At 29.6% G+C, this 12,567-nt stretch overlaps 1 protein-coding gene across 3 annotated transcripts in view; it reads left to right on the top strand.

Moving 5' to 3' along the window:
• Positions 1-12,567, top strand: part of LOC106791189 (rho GTPase-activating protein 4-like) — a 36,760-nt gene that overhangs the window by 8,293 nt on the left and 15,900 nt on the right. The window contains exon 2 of one of the 3 annotated variants that reach the window (XM_014756663.1): positions 4,960-5,026. The exons of 1 other annotated variant lie outside the window; for it this stretch is intronic. Coding sequence is in view for 1 of the 2 variants with exons in the window: in XM_014756661.1 (XP_014612147.1) it covers positions 4,951-5,026 (76 nt within the window). In the remaining variant the exon portion in view is untranslated. Of the gene's footprint in view, positions 1-4,837; positions 5,027-12,567 lie in introns of those variants that run through there. One more of the 3 variants, XM_014756661.1, reaches the window with a different exon arrangement.

The following is a 12,567-nucleotide window of genomic DNA, read 5'->3' on the forward strand; positions in this document are numbered from 1 at the left end:
TACGTTTATATTTACATAAAAAGAAAATAAAAGATAGATCAATTAGAAATGTTTTTTTTTGTTGAATAGAAATTTAGTAAGAAACTCAGAACTTTTCTTATATTATTATAGTTATATTTTTTTTTAATCAAATTATTGTATTAATATTTATTAGTTTACATTATATATTATTTAAATATATTGTATTCGCGTTCAGTTTGACTATCATATTTACTATTAAATCAGGTACTATTATCATCGAGAAAAATCATTAATAATATTGATGAAAAATAATGAAAGAAAATGAACTCACAAAGATAACAAGAGGGAGGGGGGGAGTTACCAAATAAATCATTCTAAGAATAAGAGAGAGTGTGAGAGAGAGAGAGAGAGAGAGAGATACATATATCTATCAATTAGAAAAATTATTATTAATAATATAAATTTTTCAAGAGACTGAAATTCTCTTCGTTCGTACGTTATGTAATAATTATCGATAAAGATAATATCAAATATGAAATAACGCTAATCTTAATATCTAGTGAATTATTTATCAAACTATATTAATCATAAAAAAGATAGATACAGCAAACAGATATTATTGATAAGACAAGAATAGTCACTAATAGAGTATTGATGTGTGAGAAATAATGAAACAAATTTTATTCACAAAAGTAAGGAAGAAGGGGAGGTTGGAAGAGGTGCTTACTAAATGTATACTTCCAAAAATAAGAGAAAAAGAAAGAAAGAAATATCAAGAGTGAATTATTTATCAAACTATATTAATCACAAAAAAGATATTATTGATAAGACAAAAATATAGTCACTAATAAAGTGTTGAGAAATAATGAAACAAATTTAATTCACAAAAGTAAGGAAGGGGGTTGGAAGAGGTGCTTACTAAATGTATCCTTTCAAGAATAGGAGAAAGAGAGAGAGAGAGAGAGAGAGAGAGATATCAATTAGAAAAACACACACAATTTTATTAATAAAATAACATTAATCTTAATATCTAGTGAATTATTTATCAATTCACAAAGAAGATAACTGCAACAAACAGATATTATTGATAAAACAAAAATAGTCATTAATAAAGTGTTGATGTGTGAGAAATAATAAAACAAATTTAATTCACAAAAGTAAGAATGGTGGGCGGGGGGGGGTGAGAGAGGTGCTTACTAATTGTATCCTTCCAAAAATAAAAGAGAAAGATAGATATTAATTAGAAAAATGATTATTAATCTTAATATCTAGTGAATTATTTATCAAACTATATTAATCACAAAAAAGATATAGATACAGCAAATAGAATATTATTTGCTAACAAAAATAGTCACTAATAAAGTGTTGATGTGTGAGAAATAATAAAACAAATTTAATTCACAAAAGTAAGAATGAGGGGGGGGGGAAGGAGGTTGGGAGAGGTGCTTACTAAATCTATCCTTCCAAAAATAAAAGAGAAAAATAGATATTAATTAGAAAAATTATATTATTAATCTTAATATCTAGTGAATTATTTATTAATTCACAAAGAAGATAGCTACAACAAATAGAATATTATTGCTAACAAAAATAGTCACTAATAAAGTGTTGATGTGTGAGAAATAATAAAACAAATTTAATTCACAAAAGTAAGGAAGGGGGGTTGGGAGAGGTGCTTACTAAATGTATCATTCCAAGAATAAGAGATAGAGAGAGAACACAGGTTTGACTTGCACACTAGTCGGTCAGAGTCACAGTCATGGTCACGCTTCGAGGGTTGAACACTCTGCATATATATATATATATACATATATATATATATATAAAACACTGTTGGTAGAGTAGTATACGGTGGGAGAAGAGAGTTCACCGGCGCGTACAGAGGATACAACACCAAACCCAGAGTGTGCTGCTGCTGCTGGTCGAGTACGAGTTTTGTGTGGTGGTGGTAGTGGTGTGCGTGCGTCCCATCATCCATTGATTCCCCTACTATCTTTCTCTCTCTCTTTTTCATACTTCTTTCTCTCTTTATCTTTATCTTTTTTTTTTCCTTTCATTCTTTCTCTTTCTCTCCCCCACTCGCTCGTTTGCTCATTTTTCATCTCTTTCTCTCACTCTTTCTCTCTCACTCTCTCTCATTCTAGTGAATTATTTTTCTGTATATACAGGGCGACAAGAAGCCTACTCTCTCGCTAACTAAACTCGTGTCAGTCAGTGTAACACCATCTTGCCGAGCTGGTGCACGTATTCACCATATTTCTTTTTACCAAACCATCATCTCACTGATATATTCTCTATTTCTTTTTTTACTTTCCAAAAGAAAGAGTTAGAGAGAGGGAGATAAAGAAAAAAAGAAATATATATATATATATATATATATATTTATATATAAATTTACAATATATTCACTCAATTTATTTATTACATTTATATGTGTTGTGTTTAGATCTGTGTGTGTGTGTATATTTATATATATATCAGTTTAAATATATGTAATATATATGTACCTGGGATGGATATGTGAAGAAGGAAGATAAATAAGTGGTGTGTGAAATTCAACATTTATCAAGATAATTTGATCCAATTTGTAATAGTGCAAAAAAAAAAAAGAAGAAGATATATATATATATATATTAAGTTATTTATATTCAACGCAATACAATGTGTTATATCAAGTTTTACATATCGCATATAGTTTATACATATATGTATATATCTACAAACGAATAAGACAGAACGATCCCCTTTGATCTGATTATTTATCGATTGAAATCTCAATTATATGATAATAATAATAATAATAATCATAATCATAATGAAGAATTTATCGGAACCAAGAAGAAAGATTTTATAAACATCTTTCAACAACAACAACAACAGCAACATTGATCGTGGCCTACGATACTTTAAATACAACTGCATAATATATTTTCCAATAAAAGAAAAAAACAAATAATTATAACAACACAGAGGACTACAAAATCAATACAACGAATTATATAATAATCAATTTGTCAAATTATTATATTTTGGCTTTTAAACAAATAAGATTTTATTTAATACAGGACTAAAGAAGAAAAATCAAAATAATAATATCATCATCATCATCATCATCATCCACAAACATGGTCGAAGTTTAACAGAGAGAACCAGAAAAAGAAGGAAGGAAGGAAAGAGACAAAGAATCCTTCTTTTTTTATCCAAGAGGAAGCTGCAAGAGAAGAAGAGGGTGCTCTTTGGAGAATATAGGAACCGGTGTGCGCAGAGTAGTTCTGCTTTTTGAAGTGGGGGTAGACAGAGACCGATGTCAAAGAGAAAGAGAGAAATAGTGAGGGAGACCTAAAGGGGTGGGAGGTGGAGGTGTGGGTGGGGGTGTGGAAGAAAGAGAGAAGGAAGGCTGGTTGCCTGGCGACGAGCCATCTAGTTCGATCCCAGCATCCCGACCAACCACCCTCTCTCCTCTCCCCTCACCAACCCTTGCAACTGCCCTACCCCCTGCCCCAACCCCCCCATTTACTCTTCTCTCATACGCCTCCGCCTCCACCTCCACCTTTCCCCACTATCCTTCTCTGTCTTTCTCATTCTCTCTTTCTCTCTCTCTCTCTCTGCCTTCTGCCTCCAATTCTGATTCCAACTCTGACTCTCTTGCTGTTCCCAGGATCTCAAGGAGTATCTTGGACCATCTCGTCTCGTTATTTTGCTTTTATTTTTCTCCCTCTTTTGATTATTATAATAATTGAATATTATAATAATAATTAATTAATTAATTAATTATTATTGTTGTTGTTGTTATTGTTGTTACCGTTGCTGTTGATTAACTACTGTTACTACTGTTGTTATCACTGTTGTTGTTTAAATAATTATTCTCGTCATTGATAATATTGTTATACGTTGATTATTATTATTATTATTATATTTTTGGATCGGTTGAATATTTATAATCGGATAAAAGCAAGTGTGTTTTTTCGAATAATATATTATTAATGTTAGTATTTTTTATATTTTGTCATCTCGGTTTAATATTTAGAATCGGATTTAAAAAAAGCAGTGTGTTTCGAATCATATATATATATATATGATATATATATGTGTGTGTGTGGTATATGTTAATATATACCAATATTATCGTGTCCTGTGTTACGAATAATATAATAACGTTATGTTATATTTTTTTATTTCATTTATTATTGGATAACTAGTTAGCTAATTTAGCTATCTATTTATTTATTTATTTATCTTTACTTCTTTCTATCTATCTATCTATCTTTTTCTTATACAAGAATCAAGAAGGTGTTTCTTCTTGTCGATCATCATGGATCTTCATGGATGGTGGATGATATTATCTCAAGAGGAAGAAGTTTAAAAGTAGAAGGACTTACTTATTCAAGGATCATCATTCTACTCAAGAATTTGATAATATGAACGTTTTCAATCGGATGAAGATCTAATTATATAATATATAAATCACATCATTGTATATACAACAAGATGTATAATTGTTCAACATTTTTGGAAGATCATCATTGTTGTTTCATCGTATCAACAAGATTCTATAACAAAATGTGAAAGTTACGTGTGATTCCTTATTATTGATAGCTTTCATAGCTATCAATCTTCTTCTTCTTATTATTATTATTATTCTTATATATTTTTTCTATCTTCCCACATTATTTTCAACTTGATTTCTTTATACGTGGAAATGATTACTCGGAAGGAAGAAATAATTCTAATTGTGATGTGAAAAAAGAGAAAGAAAAAAAAAAGTGTAAGGGGAATATATATATATATATATGTATATATATATGTAAATATATATGTATATATATATATATATATATATGTATATATAATTTTAACGAAGGAGATCACATTTTCTATCGACTCGTGCAAAAAGAAGAAGAAAAGCATTGGAAAACGTTAATCGTTTACAATATTTACAAATTAAATATCATCCTATATCTTCTATTTCTCTTCAACAAACCATCCAACATGTTCCAGTGCATCATACAACAAAGGAACGGATGGATTCATCCTTACAGTCCAGACACCAAGGATGTTTTCCCAGGTATATATATTAGATATATACTATGCGGAGAAATATATATATATATATATATATATTTATTAATATTATTTTAATCTAACGAAAAAATTCATCGTAATATTACAATGTCGGATAATAATGAAAATTGATGTATTTGTTTTTGATGAGTTGGATTGATGGGGTGGGATAAAAGGAGAATCACAAGGGAGGAGGAATCAATGATTCATTTTCTTATTTTATTGTAAAATGAAATAATCTAATTAACTACGACAGACAAACAAATTGATTTGGATTGTGTAAATTCATCCAATTACTACTATTTTGGCCATCACACACACTCCTTTACATTGAATGAATTTATTTATATCAAATGAACGTATGAAAGCTTTTCACATGTACACTCAACTCATGCAAACACACATTTTTCTAAGTTCTTTCACTGTGTGTCGAAGACAAATTTATGTAACAAAAATAATTTACACGTTTATACATATATTTTATTTATTTATTTATTTTCTTCTCGTTTTATATAAAAAAGGCGTTCTGTTTTACCGACCGAGATATATGAAATAAAAAAAGAAAAAAGAATACAGTGCCGGTTTAACTCGTCCGTATACGCGATGCATGCACACGCGAAATGTGCAATTCTAAACGGGACAGGAAGTCTTTCAATAATTTCGTACCGAGGTCTTTTTGCGTGGGTGAGATTAATAATGCGAAATGATAGGTGTTAGAGATTCTCTCGTGTCGAGGTCGTAAAAGACAGACAGACAGACAGACAGAAAGGACAGGGTAAGAGAAAATGAAAAGATCTACTTGTGTTGGAATTTATACGCATAACTACTACTACTACTACTACTATTACTATTACAAAATAATTTCTTCTCTTTTCTAAGATTAAATCTAAGATTACTAATGTTACTCTCTAACTCTAATTCATTACGTTTAAATATATATATATATATATATATATATGTATGTATGAATGCATAATTTATGCGTGCGCGCACGCGCATTCGAATGTGCGCGTACGTACGTACGTATATGTGTGTGTACGTGCTATTAATAGTTTTCACGAATGTCACGTCTCTCTGACGTAACAATGTTCAGAACTATGATCAACGATCTGCCTAATCTAAGTTCATTCTAATCGACCCAATCAGAAAATGTGGGGGAACGTATTATGTTGTTCTAAGTTTTAAACACGTTCTCGACGAATTTTCTACACAATTCTTTTTCCTTTTTTCTTTTTTTTTGGTTTATTCCTACAGGGTGGGTCAAAACCTAATGTTATTCACGTTAATCATTTTCACATTTCGCGATACTTTTTGCGAAATCGTGATATCGCAAATACATTTAATTTGACCACAAATTCGTTTTGCATCGCAAACGAGATTGATACTTATTTTTTTTGGATTTTTGGATTTATAAATCGTTCGAGAACAACCTTTGAACTCGGCCATCTATTATCTAAATTGTAAATTTATTCTAATCGAACGAATCAAAAAATGTTGTGGGAGGGGGGGGGGAACGAATTGTGTTCTAAGTTTTAAACGCGTTCTCGACGAATTTTCTACACAATTTCTTTTTCCTTTTTTTTTTTTCTTTTTTTTCTTCCCCCCCCCACCCCCTTTCCCCCTACAGGATGGGTGGGTCAATAATTTTATCTCCATTATTTTCACATTTCGCGATACTTTTTGAAATCGTTTAATATTGCAAATGATTAAAACTTGATAAACAAATTTATTTCCACGCGAAAAAAAAGATTGACTTATTTTAAATTTCACATATACACGTAACTTTAATAATAATAATATTTATATTATTATTAATAATAATAATCCTTCTTGCAAAGATTTAAAATCCTATAGGGGGATGAGGGTCGGGGAGTATATACAATTAACATTGCAACGTGTCATCGATTTTTTTCTCAACGTTTTTTTTTTTTATATATTTATTATTATTATTATTATTATTTGGTTTCTTTTTTTGTATGTATATTTGAAGTTATATTTCTTTTGGCGCGTTTTCAAAAGTGAAGTTAGATGCGACCGAAAAATCGACACCACGAAGTTGTCGATATTCAAGATGCGCGGGAAAATTGAAATTATTTTTGAGGTTATGGTGTTTATATTCGTTTTGATACGCTAAAGAAGAATAACTTCTTACGTGCGTACATAATATAAGTACACACATCAGTTTTTTTTGGAAATTATTTTTGTATGGATTGTTTTTAAGAAGAGGAAGAAGAAGAAGAAGGCGGAAAGAATTAAACGAAAAAAGAAATCTCTCTTTCTCTCTTGAGAGACCTCGAGTCGTTTAGAAATCCGATCTAACTCTGTCTAACCCTGAAAATGATATCCCCTTTTCCTCAACTTATCTTTATACGTATGAAACACATCGTGTATACCAAAGAAAAGATAAATAAAATAATGAAACATTTTTATTTATTTTTCTAAAATACGTAACAGTATTATCGATAATCTAAAGATAACATATTATCGACACAAACATTTTGATTACTTCTTAGTAACATTTTTGTTTTTTTTTTTTAGTAAACAATAATCGTTTATTTTAAATTACGTATGTAAAAATCTGTATTTAAATATCAAAATTTGTCGATTCACGTGTATATGTTACCGTCAATGCCGGAAATAAGTCATTGCTAGTAATACATCGGCAATATTTTTTGTTTTTGTATTTTTCAAGTTTCGGTAAATATTTTTTATACTAAAAGAGAGTGAATAGATTTTAATGAAACTTATATTAAATTAAAGTACACTATATTGTCTACGCGTAGAATACCATATCGAGTTATAAATTTAGCATGGAAAGTCCAGAAAATGTCAGAGAATGCAACGCTGTAAATTATGCATCTTTGCAATTTCTTTGAAAAGTTTCGTAATGCCGAGGAATTACTAGCAACGACTGATTTCCGGCTTTGACGGTAACATATATATATTATTATACAAATCAAACTTCATTTTTAACTGGGATTAATGTCATTTGATTTTTATTATAAAAGTGAATTGTTTTTTTTTTCTTTTCTTAGAATAATGATTTGAGGATTCAAGGGTTGTCCTGTTGACAAAGTTTCCACTCTCCCCCTCCCTTCTCCAAGTAATTATACTTTTAGTTTTGGAAAATAACGTGTCATTGTGTAAACTTAAACACACACACATTTGAGGTTATAATATGCATACCATAAACACGTTAAATGAATTTATTTAAAAAAAAGACATTTTAATATTTCGGGTTGCGGTTGCTTAATCTGTCACTGACAATAATAATAATAATAATAATAATAACACCAAACATCTGTCTGTCTCTCTTTCTCATTCTTACAATTAGTTAGATATGATAATCACTATCTACAAAAAAAAGGAAATAAATGACAAAAAAAATAAAAAAAAAGGAAAGAAAATAAGTAAAATATTATTTTATAATGTTGGCCCCAATCTTTTCTATCGAAGAAAATTTGTTGGACGTTGAAGGAAATATTAACAAACAAACAAACGAACGAACGAAAGAACTAAAAATAAAAATAACAATAAAAAAAAGACAAGCATTTCGAGAATTTATGACACAGTTAGTTATTTTAGAGATAATGAAAAATGAGTCGACGAGTTTAATATCCACTAGTGTTGTGTAGTAGTATTCTTCCCTTCGATTCGCTCAGGAAGGAAGTCGATAGAGAAACTGTGTGTGTCGCATATCAATTGACTGGTGGGTTGTCAAGGTACGCTTTAACAACGAACGAAATAAAAAAAAAATGATCCCTTGCGTGAAAAAAAATATTCACATTATTCTGTCGATAAGGTAGATCCCTTTTTGCGACTAATAGAGTCGTTGCTATGTTTTTTTTTATTAATATACAATCCAAATTATTAGAATATAATAAATAATATATATAATAATATATATATATATATAATATTCCTTATATATAATAAGAAAAATTATTCAATGATATTCCAAAAAAGATCCTACAGAGTATTAAAGAATTTCTTTCAGATTTTATTTGTTTGTTTGTTTAAATAACCAATAACATTGAAAAAAAAATCCAACTTATCGACGGAGAATTAAAATCTTTTTCTTTTTTTTTTTTTTCCTTCTTCTTATTTTATTCTTTGATATGAAAAATCTTTGTAAAATAATTTTATTTTTGTAATAATATATACCTATGTTGTGTATGTTTATGATATAATATAATATAATTATGAATATATTCTACTTGAATCTAATTTTTTGAAATTATATTTCTTTTGGCGCGTTTTGGAAAGTGAAGTTAGATGCGACCGAAAAATCGACACCACGAAGTTGACGATATTTACGATGCGCGGGCAAATTGAAGTTATTTTTGAGGTTATAAAGGTTATATTCGTTTTTTTTTGCTTTTTATACATAATTTCTGCATTTTTACATATCTTGAAATATGCAGTTATATACAATGTTTACAATTATTATCTGGTTTTAATAGTTTAAATAATTATTACATATTATATTAGAAAAAAAAGTAAATGTGTGGTGTAGTTAACCGAATAAAAAAAATCACATTTATCGTTTCGCTCTTGCGCCATTTTTGTTTTAATATTTAAAAGAGATTCAAGATAATTTAATAATGATCTTATTAGAGAAGAAAGAAAATAAGTCAATGCTAATTTGATTTGTTGGAAAAAAATGTGTGTTCGCGAAGAGAGAATTAACAAACAAATAATTATATTTTCAATGAAAAATATACACACATTCGTTTAAACAATGAACGTATTTATGGGATCAATCCTATAGGTAAATTATTCCATAAGTATTGGAAAAATATTCTAAGAGAATTCAATGCGTGTTAAGAAATGCTTTTTTTTTTTTTTAAAGCACACGACACTCTGTGTTTTATTATTACATATATTATAATTATATCATCTTCTATATTATTATTATATATCCATGCATGTGTATCTTATTTAACGAGTTTAATGATAATATTTTATTTTAAATTTACTAAACACATTATTCTACAAAAAAAAAAAAAAAAAAAAAAAAAAAAAAAAAAAAAAAAAAAAAAAAAAAAACAAAAGCATCGATAAGTAACGTGAGAAAAAAGTATACTTTTTCCAATACGTGTAATTTGTTTAACTAACAATATATAACTCACAGATATTATCATAAATGTTATTCGATGACTTTTGATTGAATATAGTCGATAGATTAGATCACAGGGGTGCTCAACCTAGTTAGTTTTCTTCGGGGTTTGCATAAATGACTTCAAAACAAAACAAAAAATACAAAATAATAATAAACAAGTTGTAAAACAATATGTGCATATTTTAAACTTTCGCTGCAAAGGTGGGGGGGGGAAGGAGATGTTACTCAGTGGAGGGACACAAATGGTGGACGGTTCATATTTTGGGTACTTAAAAAAAATAAAATAAATTTATGACCGGGTAGGGGGTATTATAGGGGGGGGGGKGCCGAACCATCGCCACATGGGGCCACATGGGGTTCGGGGGTCGTCGCAACGTTTTTAATACAGCTGCGTCAGATTGTGCAATAAAAATTTATGCACAGCACCAAGTATTGTTGTTTTGCATTATTAATTTATTTAATATAAAGGGAAAGAACGCTTCATGAATTTATTGAACGATCATCTAATAGATAAAAGAGAGAGAGAGAGAGAGAATAAAAATAGAAATAAGGGCATGAAATTAAATACTACAGTTATGTATATGTGTCACAGATTGTTCAATAAAGTTCATGCAATTGTTGTTTTTTACTTATTTCAAAAAGAACCATTGGATAAATTCATTGAACAATCTAATAGATAAAAAAGAGAAAGAGAGAGAGAAAACAAAAATAGAAATAAGGGCATGAAATTAAATACTACAGTTCTGTATATGTATCAGATTGTTCAATAAAGTTCATGCAATTGTTTTTTACTTATTTCAAAAAGAACTATTAGATGAATTCATTGAACAATCTAATAGATAGAAAGAGAGAGAGAGAATACAAAAATAGAAATAAGTTTGTTCAGTATCCTTTTTTACAAGTAACTCCTCTCTTTCTCTCTCCCTTTTTGATGTCAGATGTGGGGAACGGACGTTGATGGAAGGAAGGGGGGGCATCACTATCGGTCTTTCGCATGCATATAACACAAGAGGGGTGGGGTGGGGTGGTGTATATATACATAGAAGATGTTGATGGGATGGTGATACCAATGGTGATGGTGATGGTGATATGGTGATGGTGAGATGGTGGCGCAGTCGAGCTAACATAAACTTCCTAGCTTGGTTGGTTAGTTGGTTGGTTAGTTGGTTGGTTGGTTGGTTAGTTGCTTGCTATAGGTAGCGTACGACGCGCCAGTAATTGTGGTTAATTTAACGACGATCAAAGTAACACACGGAGAAGAGAGCAACAAAGCAAAGCAAAGCAAAAGCAAATGCAACGCGACACTAAAAACTCGTGTTTGCTCGTGTGTGGTGTTGTGTTGTATTGTGTTGTGTTGTTCTACTCTCGTGTACAATTGTATCCTGCTCGTGTGTGCTCGTTTGTTTCGCCAGTTTGTTGTTCCCCAAACTCTTCTCTCTTTCTTTCTTTTTCTTTATTTATCTAGTTCTATTTTATTCTCTAGATTTTCTTCCTAGTTTCTTCTCATCGAGCTTTCATTTGTTTTTTTTTTTTTTTTTCTAAAATTATTTCTTATCTTTCCCTTCTTCTTCTTCTCTCTTTTGTTTTGTTTTTATTTCCTTTCCTTTTTTTACATCATTTTTAATTGGAAACAATTTTTAAAATGTGTCGTCCACCCCCTGTACGTTGTTTGTTATTGTTGTTCACGTGTCTCACGTAATTTCATTTATTTGTGTTGTGTGTATTGTATTTATTTAAACAATCATTCCTAATCGATACTAATCTAATCATTGTTCTATATATTATTTATATTAATTGCTTGAAGAAAAACAAAAACTTTGTTGTGTCGTGTTGTGTGTATGTGTGTGTGTGTGAGTGCGCGCGTATACAGTTTTTCCTTTCTCTTAACGAATGTTATTTTAAAAACCATTCTAATCTAATCATTGTTCTAAACATTGTCCTATATAACCGTGCAAATAATTTATTTAGCGATAGAACGTTATTTTCATTTTGTTTGTTTCTTTTTTTTACTAATGATTATATTCCTGTTCACATTTTTGTTTGTTTGTTTGTCTCTTTCTTTCGATTATTACTTCAATCAATTGTAATCTTCTAAAATCTCGATTATTATCGATTTAATAATATCATTCGTTCGTTTACTTCAATGTTGACGACGACCAATTTATCTCCGTTTTTCTTACACACACACACAAACATATAATACTCATATATATTATATACATATGTGTGCCTCGCATTATACACATATGAGAAGTGAGTCATCGTTCGTCGTTGTGTAGTCATAGTCGTCGTCGTGTATTATTTACTTATTCGCAAAAATAGTGATTTTAATTTTAATTCAGTTTTAATTATACTTATATTCTGGGCGTTATAATTGTTTGCCAAAAATAATAACAACAACAAAAAATATCTATATATATATA

This window comes from Polistes canadensis, unplaced genomic scaffold, assembly GCF_001313835.1.
Source record: "Polistes canadensis isolate GaletaPanama2010 unplaced genomic scaffold, ASM131383v1 scaffold_291, whole genome shotgun sequence".
In the NCBI taxonomy this organism is placed as follows: domain Eukaryota; kingdom Metazoa; phylum Arthropoda; class Insecta; order Hymenoptera; family Vespidae; genus Polistes; species Polistes canadensis.